Source organism: Brienomyrus brachyistius, chromosome 24 (assembly GCF_023856365.1).
Source record: "Brienomyrus brachyistius isolate T26 chromosome 24, BBRACH_0.4, whole genome shotgun sequence".
NCBI classification, from domain to species: Eukaryota; Metazoa; Chordata; class Actinopteri; order Osteoglossiformes; family Mormyridae; genus Brienomyrus; species Brienomyrus brachyistius.
In genome coordinates this window covers 1,711,814-1,725,892 of record NC_064556.1, presented here as the reverse complement: position 1 = coordinate 1,725,892, position 14,079 = coordinate 1,711,814, and the positions used below count along the sequence as shown (strand labels likewise).

The 14,079-nt window shown below is 48.1% G+C and overlaps 1 protein-coding gene across 1 annotated transcript in view; it reads left to right on the top strand.

Annotated features, from left to right (window-relative positions):
• Window positions 1–14,079, top strand: part of LOC125720187 (neurexin-1-like) — a 609,464-nt gene that overhangs the window by 574,975 nt on the left and 20,410 nt on the right. The window contains 1 exon segment of the mRNA XM_048995368.1: window positions 11,915–12,237. Within this exon segment, the coding sequence (XP_048851325.1) occupies window positions 11,915–12,237 (323 nt within the window).

Sequence of the window (14,079 nt, the reverse complement as noted above, 5' to 3'; positions counted from 1 at the left end):
CCAAAGGCGCTATTTGTGGGCTCGGCGTGAAAATGTCTTCCTGCCTTTCAAACTGTGAAAATATGCATTTTGTGTGTGAAATATACCCTTCCATTATGCGTTGTTGCCCTTTTGGAAGTGAGTACTGTTACTAATAACACTGCACTGTTTTGTATAAGCTGCTGTTAGGTTTTTCTTCATGTCCTGATGTGTACTGATGTGTACTGATAGCATCTGTGTCAGCTTCACTGAAATCAGCTGTGTTTTAATAACCGAAACATAGTTTATAGTAAATATGCTGTTTATAAATTATTCTAAATATTTTAACTCGCCATTAAAAAACAACTAAATAACATGGTAACTAGTCTGCTGTTAACTTTCTAACCATTAAATCAGCAACAGGACAACAAATGAAAAAAAAAACAGTCCTCCTACAAGCTAAAGCTGATTTAAAGTTACCTAATCTGCTAAACGTTGACATGTTTTTTTAACCTTGTAACCTTTGACCTTCCAGATTTTAACCTGCTGAATCTGTCTCTCTAAATTCTTTAAAGGGAGCTTTGATAATGAGCGCCTGGCTATTGCCAGACAAAGAATCCCGTACAGACTTGGTCGGGTAGTTGACGAGTGGCTACTCGACAAAGGTAATAAAAACCAATTAATTAACTAATCAATGATTTAACCAGTTACTTAAGTCACCAGGTCTCTGTAAGAGGTGCAGTGCCCTATAGCGACGTGGGAAGTGCTCTGATTGGCCTTTGCCTGTTCCCCTCAATCAATATGCCCCACCCATTTGTCCAAAAAAGGCATCTATTCTTGACACCTACTAAGGTGAAGTAAGAAAGCTAATGTTAACTGTAACTACTTCACATATCCACCTCTAATTTGACAAGAAATACATTCACCATTCATTTGTACTGCAACGTGCACAGAAAACATATGTATTTTGTTTAATATATAAATATTTTTAACATTCCCTAATTACAGTGAAAGCACATTTTTGATACTCATCCAATTCAGTTATGCCGCAGACTTTGACGCCGGCGTTTGTCTGTTATCTGAGCGCACACACGATCAGGAGATGCGCTAATTACCCATGTCAGTTGGATAGAGCTGTGATATCAGACCCTGTGCTGTGAAATTGAGCGCATGTGGAGCACAAAGGGGAAGGCGTGAAACTGGTCTCTCTCGCGTGAGATTCCCGATGGGGCGGATTCTGCCAGGTACATTTCCTTTAACAGGGAATGCCGCGACGCCCCCTGTCAAAAACGAACGGGAGCGAGGCTTTGAAACGCCGAAAACTGGCACTGCGCCTCTTCTGAGCTTTAAACTTAACTAAACCAGACACTAGAGTCGTGTAAAATCTGCTAACCACATCCCTCTGACTAACTGTAAGGCATTGATTGGGGTTCATCCTGATTTTGTCCCTGTGTCCTGTGTCCTTTTCGACTGTGGATCCCTCTAAATCAGCGTTTCCCACCCCGGTCCTCGGGGACCTCCAGACGGTCCACGTTTTTGGAGGGAGAGCCGGGAGGGAGCAAAAATGTGGACCGTCTTGAGGTCCCCTAGGACCGTGTTGGCAAACCCTACTCTAAATATACTTTTAAACACAATAAAATGACTACTGTAAAACAAAAAAATATATATAAATAATTAACCTATGAAAAGTCTTTAAAAGTTAAAGGGACTGATCTTGTGTGATTGAGGATTTTCACCACCGCCGATCTGCAGGATTTTCCGGTGGTGGGATTTGACCCAATTTAAACGACTGAAACGTCGTCCATCTTTAACCCTTTGAGTATTAAACATACCTGCCGCTTGTATTTGTCTGTGTTTGGCCTGCTGAAGGTGGTTAAACTTGCTCTGTTTCCAGTCTTAATCCTCCTTTCCTGCTTCCATTTTGGTGTTTATTTTGCTAGATTCTTGTTTATAAAATTTAAATAAATTTCAAATTCAAATTTATCGGCGACACTACTTTGGAAAACTAGCCAAGGCAATGCATACATGTCGTTAATTTCCTCCGCAACAAATTCAAACGACAAAAAAAATGTGTTTTTCTTTTTTGCGGAACATCTACCCCATAAAAGATGAGTAGAGTATAATTTAAACATAAAAATTCCCAGTTTCTCCAGCACAAAAACCACCTCTTACGAGCCACGTTAAAGAATTTTACAGTGCACCACTTTCCACAATGACGTCCTTGGCCAAAGTATGCGTGTCATTCCATGCAGGGATTATGGGGAAAAAAGCAGTATTGGTCATATAGAAAGGGACCATGGGTGGGAAGGAAAGAAGGTCAAGACTAGACTAGGCTGTGTAAAGTTAGACTGTGAAACGACATCTTTGCCTGATCACTCACACGGTCTGCAAGCTGAAGTGCGACAGCTGCTCCCTGTACCATAATTTGAATAACATATTTTGTTGTCAAAGTGATAGTCAAATTATATGCAGGAACACGCAACGCGAGTAACTTCTGCCAAGAAAGTACGACCTACGAGCACAAGGGAGACACGGAAAGGAAGTGGAATTTTTTTTACTCAAAGGGTTAAAGTTAAATCAGTAGATAAAGGCAGAACTAAATAAGCCGGCAGAATTTAACCACCTAACAGCAAAACAAACCCACATCCAAACCACTGAGGGCTTTTAAAAATCGAAACCCCAATCGAAGAGCTGCCAAGGTGCTTTGAGGCTGGGAGGAGGAGAAGTTGAGGTTCTTTGGTGGAAGTTCTTAGTCGTGACGATGAGCACAGCTGTCACTAGTGAATTCACAGAGGCCGGCCCTCCCAAATCTCCATGTAGGGCTTGTATACACACCTGTATAAAATCTCTAACAGGAAAAAATAGGCTGTTGTGCTTAAAGAGCCTTAAACTCAGACCCTGTTACATTAGCTTACTGTGGCCGCAATGATAATAGGAATTCCGTCAATGGGGGAAAACCTCCGAAAGCGATGGACAAACATGTTATGTTGAGTTTGTCACACACCCCTTTCGGTCTTAGAGCGCCTCCTAATGCAGCAGGCGCTGCTCCTGGCCTGCGGGAGGCGCCGCAGAGGAAGGGCCTGATGCTGTCATTTAGCATGAACGCGGAGCAGAGCCACTTGTAAGGGAGCGACATGCCGGTGCCAGCTGGTCTGCAGTATTAGGCTATAGGGCATGAGCATGGTCAGCTTCAAACACCGCGGGGCGACAGCTTCAAACACCGCGGGGCGACAGCTTCAAACACCGCGGGGCGACAGCTTCAAACACCGCGGGGCGACAGCCCCGAGTATTTTAACCCTTAACACAAAAAAAGCCTCAGGTAATCAGGTAATCTTGACTTAACCCCGGATCTTTTCAATAGCCTGAGATACCCCTGCTACTGAGGCAGACCTTGGCTTCTCGTTCTGACACTCTACCCTCCAATCGTGGTAGCAATCCTATAATCACACCAATAATCGATAAGACGTTTTTCAGCCTGCAGTCTTTAGCTGCACGTCGGTGCGATGAGCTAAAAACATGAGGGAGCAGCAAGCAGCTTTCCGTGACATGCCCTGCAGTTGGTCGTCCTCGAGCCGAGCCGAGCCGGTGAGGCACCTCCCAGCCAGACGGCGCCGGGGCCTCGCCCTCCCCCCACCCCCCACCGCACCCGGCCCTCCGGCGTGTAAAACACCTTCAGAATAGCACTTTAGCATCACTACCCTCGAAGAGCCTCAACTTCCACCCACTGTCCGCACAAAAACATCCCCACTAACCCAACCTGCTGTAACTGCTAATAATCTCCTTGTTTTTGAAAACATAAAGATAATTAGGCTGAATAAACACACTGATAAACAGTCAGCGCTAAACAAATTATAACCTTGAGGAAGCCGGTCCAGTATGTCCCACCAGACAAATGTAAAAACTCAGAGGGTTAAAAAGAGTTTTTTTTGCCTGAAAAATGAGCTGTGCTGATTTAAATGCCAACAGCAAATCTAAATTGCACCTAAATATGGTTTCTGCTCCTTTGACACGGTTGGTGACTAATGATTTAATTTAACAATGAAAATTGGGAAACAATTAAGAGACCAAGGTCCCTTTAACATTTACTGTTTCATCTCCTGATTCTGAATGTGTGTTTGTGTGTGTGCGTGTGTGTGTGTGTGCGTGTGTGTGTGTGCGTGTGTGTGTGTGTGCGTGTGTGTATGCGTGTGCTCGCGCGTGCATATGCGTGAATGATCTTGTTTGCTGATTGTGTTTGCATTTTAATGTTACCTTCTCCTGAATGTTAACCTAAAAGCAACATGAGCGATTGTGCCGTTCCTGGGCTGGTTTATTGGACTGAGACAGACGCCTCTCGAATCTGGCAAAATAGTTCCATAGCCGTGGGGGAGAAAACAAAGTCAACTAAACGTAGGAGCTCGGCAGGGGGATTTTCTGCCGTTTAATTAACTCACCAAGGCTTGGTGCTCATGGGTCCCTATTGACCCAGAGCAGCAATATATGTGAGATATTCTGCAGCTTCCATGAATGCAGAGCAGGGCGCCTGCCCTTGGAGACGTCTGAACACAGCCCCATCCCTTTCGGCCTCGTCCCTGGCTGCCACTCGCAGTTCCGTTCATCAGGCACCGCCGCCCACCCCCTTCCTAGACTGCCTCGGTGGGCATTTCCAGCAGCGAGGCTTCAAATCCTACCTTTGACTCTGTGTGGGGACTTTGCCCAGCCCCTCCATGACGTGGTTCCCCCCCTCCCCGGGACACCGCTTTCCTCTTAAGCTCCATCGCTAACTTGCCTGTAGTATTGGAGTGTGCGCCCTGCGATGGACATGTCCGCGGCTCTTCCTGGGACAGGCTCGGGACTGACTGGGACCCTCTACTGGATTCAGTAGTCAAGGAAGGTGGATGCTGTCTTCTTCTCAATCCTTGACCCTACTGTTCACAGCCTCAAGTCCCCTCCTCTCCACACCTGCTTCATCTTTCCCATCTTTTACTCTCCCGACCCCCCAGCACCCAGACCCTCCCCAGCCGACTCAAACACAAGGAGAATTCTTTACATTTTGCCATGTGACGCTTCACTAATTCCAAATATCCAGAAAAATGGATGGTTTGTTTTTTTTCCCCATGTCTGCCTTTTGATACTAGTCTTATAGTACTGAGGCAATATTATTAATTTACCACATTCATTATGTATTTAGGTGCCTGCGAGATAGAAACCATACCACTAAACAGCAGGAGTATACATCTTAGCCTTAGTTGAACTGGAACACCCTAAGCCCTACTGTGAAACAGCAGGAGTGTGCACCTGTCTTCAGTGAGATTGGAACACCCTCAACCTTACTGTGACACTGGAGGAGTGTGCACCTTTCCTCGGTGAGATTGGAACACCCTCAACCTTACTGTGACACTGGAGGAGTGTGCACCTTTCCTCGGTGAGATTGGAACACCCTAAGCCCTACTGTGAAACAGCAGCAGGAGTGTGCACCTGTCTTCAGTGAAATTGGAACACCCTCAACCTTACTGTGACACTGGAGAAGTGTGCACCTTTCCTCGGTGAGATTGGAACACCCTCAACCTTACTGTGACACTGGAGGAGTGTGCACCTTTCCTCGGTGAGATTGGAACACCCTAAGCCCTACTGTGAAACAGCAGCAGGAGTGTGCACCTGTCTTCAGTGAGATTGGAACACCCTCAACCTTACTGTGACACTGGAGGAGTGTGCACCTTTCCTCGGTGAGATTGGAACACCCTAAGCCCTACTGTGAAACAGCAGGAGTGTGCACCTGTCTTCAGTGACATTGGAACACCCTCAACGTTACTGTGACACTGGAGGAGTGTGCACCTTTGCTCTGTGAGATTGGAACACCCTAAGCCCTACTGTGAAACAGCAGGAGTGTGCACCTGTCTTCAGTGAGATTGGAACACCCTCAACCTTACTGTGACACTGGAGGAGTGTGCACCTTTCCTCGGTGAGATTGGAACACCCTAAGCCCTACTGTGAAACAGCAGGAGTGTGCACCTGTCTTCAGTGAGATTGGAACACCCTCAACCTTACTGTGACACTGGAGGAGTGTGCACCTTTCCTCGGTGAGATTGGAACACCCTAAGCCCTACTGTGAAACAGCAGGAGTGTGCACCTGTCTTCAGTGAGATTGGAACACCCTCAACGTTACTGTGACACTGGAGGAGTGTGCACCTTTGCTCTGTGAGATTGGAACACCCTAAGCCCTACTGTGAAACAGAAGGAGTGTGCACTTTTCCCTTGATTGGATTGGAACATCCATAGTCAAACAGTGAAACTGGAGTAGGACTATACACTTCTGCCTAAGCTTGAGTTGGAACATCGATGGAGCACTCAGGACTCACTGAGGCACAGAAGAGATATGTGATATTTGTCGTGTTTGCCTCCACCTAGTCAGCACAAGTATGTAATTTTGGTCTGTGGAAAAAAGGATGGAAATGTTGTCCAACTGGCGAAGCCATTTGTAAATGGGAACACAGAGTAACGCTGAAGGCCAACTATTGCACAGACTCTTATTTACCCAACCGTGATAACAGCCAACACTCTGTCAGTGTTTTTGGAAAGTGGGGGTAAAACTGACGACAAATACAACACTTTGACCTTTTGTGACTGATTACGACTTCACTTTGGTGAATACAATGTTTTGCCTGTTTTTTAAGCTTATTTAGGGCAGCACAACAAGCTTACATTTTATATAAAGCGCTGCATTTGGGAGGGGTGAGATGGCGGCGCAGTGAGATGGCGGCGCAGTGAGATGGCGGCGAAGTGGTCAGCACTGTTGGAACTAGGATTCTCCAGCAGGGCTCCATGTGTGTGGAGTTTGCATGTTCTCCCCATGTCGTCATGGGGTTCCCCTGGTTACCACCCCCCCTCCTGCCGCCCCACATCACCACAGTCCAAAAACATCCTGAGGCTAATTGCTGTTGCCGAATGGTGTCTGCCTTGCAGTGGGTTGACACCCCTTCCTGGGCTGTTCCCTGCTTTGTGCCTGCAGCTTCCAGGATAGGCTTTGGACCCCCGCAACCCCCCCAAATAAAAATGGGTGGATGCCACTGGAAAAGGAAAAGCCGGGTTCATTATATAAATATTTCAAAACTTTGAATGGTTAAATAAAATTAATGTATAATACTTAGCTGGTAAGGTAACTGGTGCGTATAGTGAGTGTATAATTAGTAGGAAAGAATTGTGTAGAATTATATATTATAATTGATTTATACACAAAGTAGTATATTTTGTTATTGTAGTAAACAGGACATTGGGAAGCATTTTTATTGCTAATATTTCTTCTCAATACATTTCTTCAGACTTTTTCAGCATAGAAGGATGTAATTTTGTGCTGACAGGGCTTGGATTTTTATAAGAATGCGCATGAACCCTAAAAAACATCAGTTTCTGTGAGGAAAACAGATTTTATATAATAGTTACCAAAATGAAGCAGAACAGCCTTCTAAGATATGCATTTAACTGTAAGAGAATGGCTGTCTAATTAAAAATTGAGAATATATTAGTTTTAGTACTGATTAAAATAATTAAATTGGATTATATCCTGCCTCTGCTGCATACATGTCTCTCACTCTCTCTCTCTCTTGCGCCATCTCTCCTCTCAGCATTTTATCCCCTTCCTTCTCTTTCTCTGTCCCTTTCTCATTCATTCATTCCCTCTCTCCGCTCATTCCTTTATCCCTCTGGTCTCCCATTCCTTCTCTCTCTCTCTGTCCTTTTCCCATTCGCTCGCTCCCTCTCTCCACTCATTGCTTTATCCCTCTGGTCTCCCATTCCTTCTCTTTCTCTCTCTCTGTCCTTTTCCCATTCACTCGCTCCCTCTCTCTACTCATTGCTTTATCCCTCTGGTCTCCCATTCCTTCTTTCTCTCTCTCTCTGTCCTTTTCCCATTCACTCGCTCCCTCTCTCCGCTCATTGCTTTATCGCTGTGGTCTCCCATTCCTTCTCTCTCTCTCTGTCCTTTTCCCATTCACTCGCTCCCTCTCTCCGCTCATTTCTTTATCCCTGTGGTCTCCCATTCCTTCTCTTTCTCTCTGTCCTTTTTCCATTCGCTCGCTCCCTCTCTCCACTCAGTGCTTTATCCCTGTGATCTCCCATTCCTTCTCTCTCTCTCTCTCTGTCCTTTTCCCATTCGCTCGCTCCCTCTCTCTACTCATTCCTTTATCCCTGTGGTCTCCCATTCCTTCTCTCTCTCTCTCTCTCTCTCTCTGTCCTTTTCCCATTCGCTCGCTCCCTCTCTCTACTCATTCCTTTATCCCTGTGGTCTCCCATTCCTTCTGTCTCTCTCTGTCCTTTTCCCATTCGCTCGCTCCCTCTCTCCACTCATTGCTTTATCGCTGTGGTCTCCCATTCCTTCTCTCTCTCTCTCACTCCCTCTCATCTCTCTTGCTCCCTGTCTTCCTTCCTTTTCTCAGCATAATCCTCTTGTCGTTGTCTATCCCTGACCCGGCATTTTTCTTTTCCTGCTTCCAACCCACCCACCCCCAGCCCGAGCGCCCGTCCCTCCCCCCGGTTACAGTCCCCCCACGCCAGACCTGGCCTGCGTGGCCACAGCCCCTCTCCACTTGCCAGTCGGCGTGCTCCCCGCCAGCCCCGACATGCTTCTAAATGCAATCTCCGGCCCTTTCAGGATCAAAGCTGGCTGCTTCTTCCTGGGGGGCTCCTCTCCCTTCCCAAGGATGCTCTGCCTTTCAGTGCTGATCTTCACATGGATTCTTTTATTATTCTGCTAATGCCACAAGAAAACAGAGATCCTGGGAAATGCTAATGAGGCGCAGCTCCTGGCACCGGTTCAGGGTCACAGCACTTGCACGGTCGCATTTCAAAGCGCTCACCACGGCCTTTGCGAGGCCGTGTTTCCTGGCCGCTGTAACACAGCACCGGCTTGAGTGCCAGATCGATGGCCGCCGGACAGCTCCAAAAAAAATCGATCACGCGACAGAGACTGCAGGCAACACTGAGGAACCCAATTTTGCACAAAAAAATCAAAGGATCCTTCTTCTCTGCTTATTTCTGAACCCTGTCCCTGCTTCACAGCTCCCTGCGGCTAGAGCTGCCACCCACAAAGTCACCGTAACCGTGAAGCTTCAGACCGGCCAATGGCAGCGGGGGGGTTACTCTGCACTGAGGAAACCTCCCATCAGGCCACAGGCGCTTGGCGGGGGCCACTGACAGATTTACCACCTCAAACCAGCAATCAGGCCACTTCCCCCCCAGGGCGACTGCCGGCTGCACTGTGGCCTTTCAGGCTGACAGCACCCACACTCTGCCGGCCCCCCACTGCCACGGTCGGAGAGCAAATTGCCAAAACTCACACAGCGCACAGGATACATTTTCGAGAAGATTTCTGTAAGTTTTGTACCTTATAACGTACTAAGATTTGGAAATTTTACGCCAACATCCTTCGTTGGATCATGTAACATATGATGAGGAAGCCTGACTTTAGGTCACTGGCGGTCTCATCTCACACACAACAACAAACGGACTGAGTGAGTTTGGGATCCCCGCACTGTAACATATGATGAGGAAGCCTGACTTTAGGTCACTGGCGGTCTCATCTCACACACAACAACAAATGGACTGAGTGAGTCTTGAAACTCCACGTCAGCTCCTTAGGAGTAAATGTCATGGTCTCCCCGGACTCAGAGACGGCGATTGGAGGAATTACCCCGCTAGTCACTGGCTTCAGCACCCAGAAGGAGGCGGCGCCTGAGATCTGGCTGTCGCAGGGATAGTGGTGAAGTTCATTACCGCTCTGCATTTTAATGGGGTGTTTCTAGCCTCTAATTCAACTCCTCCCACCTAACCGGTGTCCTCGTCAGCGCTAACAACCGGCTGGAAATGTGGATAAACCGAAGCTGTAAAAACGGAGTACCTGGGTAGATGAGACCCTGGATCGACAAACTTCTGTAGGGAACCGTAGGGGTGAGAATGCGTAAGGGCGGGGAGGGGGGATGGTCCAGGCCTCCTAACACTAACACAGGAGTCCATTAAATATGGAGGAGAACCTGGGGCCACCATAGAGCCATGTGTGATGGAGCTAACATCACTTAGCCCACGGCCAATCGCTCCACCACTTCAGGAATATGCTGAGCCAAATCTTTAGGTTTTGGTTAAAGAGAAACGCAAATATATATGAGGTGTCCAGTCCAGAAAAATATTATATCAGTCAGGGAGACGGCTGTTTGTGGGTGTGTGTGTGTGTGTGTGTGTGTGTGTGTGTGTGTGTCTGTCTGTCTCTCTCTCTCTGTGGGGGTGTGTGTCTGTCTGTCTGTCTGCCTCTCTCTCTCTCTGTGGGGGTGTGTGTGTGTGTCTGTCGGTCTCTATCTCTGTGGGGGTGTGTGTGTCTGTCAGTCTGTCTGTCTCTCTCTCTCTCTGGGGGTGTGTGTGTGTGTCTGTCGGTCTGTCTGTCTCTCTCTCTCTGTGGGGGTGTGTGTGTGTCTGTCGGTCTGTCTGTCTATCTATCTCTCTGTGGGGGTGTGTGTGTGTGTCTGTCGGTCTGCCTATCTCTCTCTCTCTCTCTCTCTCTGTGTGTCTATCTGTCTGTCCGTCTGCCTCTCTCTCTCTCTGTGGGAGTGTGTGTGTGTCTGTCTGTCTGTCTGCCTGTCTCTCTCTCTCTCTCTCTTTGTGGGCGTGTACACACAGAAACTGCAGTGACCTTTATCTCCCTGCTAATGTCTGCCCAGCACGTCTGCTTCCTCTCCAGTTGTCAGTCTCACTCTGGACCCAAAGGTTCAAAACTCTCACGGCACTTGTGCTAAGGCCACGTGTGACACACAAGGAAGTGGCTCCCAATGCCCCACCTTCGCACCCCCCCATCACGAATCCTGGCGAATTTTTTTAAGTCCTCATTCCAGCTGGGCGTCTAATTATCCCTCTCAGCCCTAAATGAAAGTAATGATTAGTGTAATTGGGCACTTTTCCCCCAGCTATGCGTTTTCCCAATATAGCAGGAGACGTGGAATGGCAAGGGGGGCATGCAACTCCTGATTAACCAAATAATCGGCCCAATTTACGAAGTCCTCGGCTGAGACGAAAGGATGTAGGACGGGCTGCTCGTTCTCATCCGACACAGACCTCGGCTGAGAGTGATTTCATGTTAATGAAGCTTAATTTAACAGCTTTATAGCAGTGACTGATCGTATCTGAAGAGGCAACAAGATCTACAGCAGTCGTCAGTGTCGATTTAGTCTTATGTCCGACATTTTGTCTTTCATATATTTTCCTTGTGAGTTTGGTAACGGCAGGCAAATTCCCGCCATGTAGCCGCGGCGCCCGGTGTGGCCGTAAGCTAGTCCCTCCGAAGAGCATTCGACATCATACCAGACTGCGCAAGCTGCCTCCTCGCTCCTTAAGAAACACATTAAAGAGCCATCATGGTGAATTGTCATAAGTGGCTCAATTTAACTGTAATAGCCTTTAACCGGAAAGCTCACCAGAGAGAGAAGGACAGACGTTAGCAGGGGAGAGTAAAATACTATAGATCCTGGCAACACATTAGCTCTGGGTCTCGCAAATGACAGCGGGCCGATGGAGATGACAGCACTGCTCCGGGTGCCGCATTTTCCAGAGCCATATTACCCGTAAATCACAATGGTTGAGATCTGGAATTTTCTCCTTTCCACTGCCAAACACGAGCTTATTCCGTAGCGTCCCGCTCATTCATTTGGCCCGTTAAAGATAGCAAGATGCAATCTTTGAACTTCAGAAAGTATGAAGTGAAACTATTTCCCCTAAAAGCAAATAATTCCCTCTAAATACAAGATCCTGGCTGCAATTATAATGGCTCCGTTTATTTATTTTTTTTGCGAGGCCCAAACTCCTAGAGTGTTACCAGGAACTGTTGAAGATAAAATTTGCCCCTTTTGTGAACCGCCGACTGTCGTTCGATGTTCCCATCACGCCTGCTCTCTCTCACGCTGTTTCCCGTCTCCTATATTCTCACTGTTTCTTCTCGCAGGGAGACAGTTGACCATCTTCAACAGCCAGGCATCGATCAAGATCGGGGGCAAAGACCGTGGGCGGCCGTTCCAGGGCCAGATCTCGGGGCTCTACTATAACGGCCTGCAGGTTCTGAAGCTGGCGGCCGAGGCGGACCCCAATGTGCAGTCCGAGGGGAACCTGAGACTGGTGGGGGACGTGCCGTCTGTCCTGACCACGGAGACCACCTCCGCAACACCCCTGGCCGACATGTCCACCACCATCATGGAGACCACCACCACCATGGCCACTACTACCACCCGCAAGCAGCGCTCACCGACGATGAGGGATAGCGTCACACAGGTCAGCAGGGGGTGGAGATAGCAGGGGGGGGTCAGCAGGAGGCGGAGTCTGCAGGGGCGGGGTCAATGGGGCGTGGTTAGCAGGGGGGGTGGTTAGCAGGAGGCGGAGTCTGCAGGGGCGGGGGTCAATGGGGCGTGGTTAGCAGGGGGGGTCAGCAGGAGGTGGAGTCTGCAGGGGCGGGGTCAATGGGGCGTGGTTAGCAGGGGACTGGGACGCTGTATGGTTAAAGGTATGTGGACACCCCTATTAATTAGAGGAGTTGCCTCATTAAGTCACAGCCATTGCGGACACAGGTGAGCACACAGCCATGCAAACTCCTGCAAGCGACGTTAGCAGCAGAACAGGTGGTTGCGTCAAAGAGGTTATTGACTTTCCACTTGGCACCATCGCAGGACGCCATCTTTCCAACAAGGCAGGTCAGCTCATTTCTGTCCTGCTAGAGCTGCCCTGGTCAACATTAAGTGAAGTGGCTGTAAGCGAAGGTCACAACATCTGTGAGCATTTCAGGTGTGAAGTGGTCAGCCACACAAGCTCACAGAACGGGACCTGATCACCCAACATCAATACCCAACCTCACTGGCAGTAAATTCCACCAGCAACGTTCCACCATCTAATGGAAAGCCTTATCAGAAGAGTGCGGGCTATTGTAGCAACTAAGGGTCACTCGGCTTCATATTAATACCCTTGGTTTTGGAGTGTCCACATACTTAGAGCGAGTTAGCGTACCGCTCTTCAAGGAAGGAGGGCTGACTGTTAGAAACGGAGGGCGAGCAGGAGAGATCGAGGGAAATGAGAAAGGTGAGAGGGAAGGGAGAAATGACTGAGGGGGAAACCGGGACAGAGGGGCTGGCAGCGATGTTCACTGAGATATCGGGCAATCATGGCTTCCTGAGGCAGGAGATGGAGACTGTAGAGAATGTTTACAGAGAACTGAGGGAAGAGGTGATGTAGGTGTACTGTATTTGCCAGCTAACTGCGTTCAGTCTTCCTCGGCAGAGGGTTTCCCCCCAATTTGGAGCTGTCTCAAAAAGTCTTGCAACTGTTCTTTTGTGCTCTTCGCATTCAGGGAGCCTGATTTATTGCCCCTGGTACCATTTTGCAGCACGTAGCCCTTGAAGGAAATGCAATTAGGACAATTAATGACTATGTACAATGGGCTGTCACTGTGAACAGCTGTTCATAATCAAAGCTGCTGAAATCACATAATCATATGCAGGTCTGTAACGGCCCCCAATGAAGGGATTTTGTGCTGTCTGCAGAAAACACAACGTTTTTATGAAAAAAAAAAAAATGTATGCAATGTAGGTGCATTTATAAAAAGCGGGATCACTTAAAGTGAGACTGACGGCTAAACTTAGGATGAAGTGTTAAGGGGGGGGGGGGTTGATTTGGCCTGATTCTGCCCTGCTGCAAAGTCACAGTGTCAAGTGCAAGAGCAAATTTGGTAGCCGGGGAGGGGGCAGAATCAGTGGTGTTACCAGGATGCATCACATGCCTCAATTGTTCTTTTTTAGCATCTCAGCATGATTATTTTTCTTGGGGGGGGGGGACACAGGCAATATTTTGGGGCGTCTTCCCACCGGGGGCACCGATGTTTGAAGACCATGATTCTGAAACTCTACCTAAAATCAGTTTCCTGCATCCAGGAGGTGAAGTGAGTAAGGCAGAAGTTCGAGGATCAGTCAGGAGAGAACACAATGCAATGATGATGATGATGATGATGACGATGATGGTGGCTATGGTGATGATGGTGACGATGATGATGGTGATGATGGTGGCAATGGTAATGATGGTGGTGATGATGATGGCAACGACGATGATGGTGATGATGGTGCCAAAGGT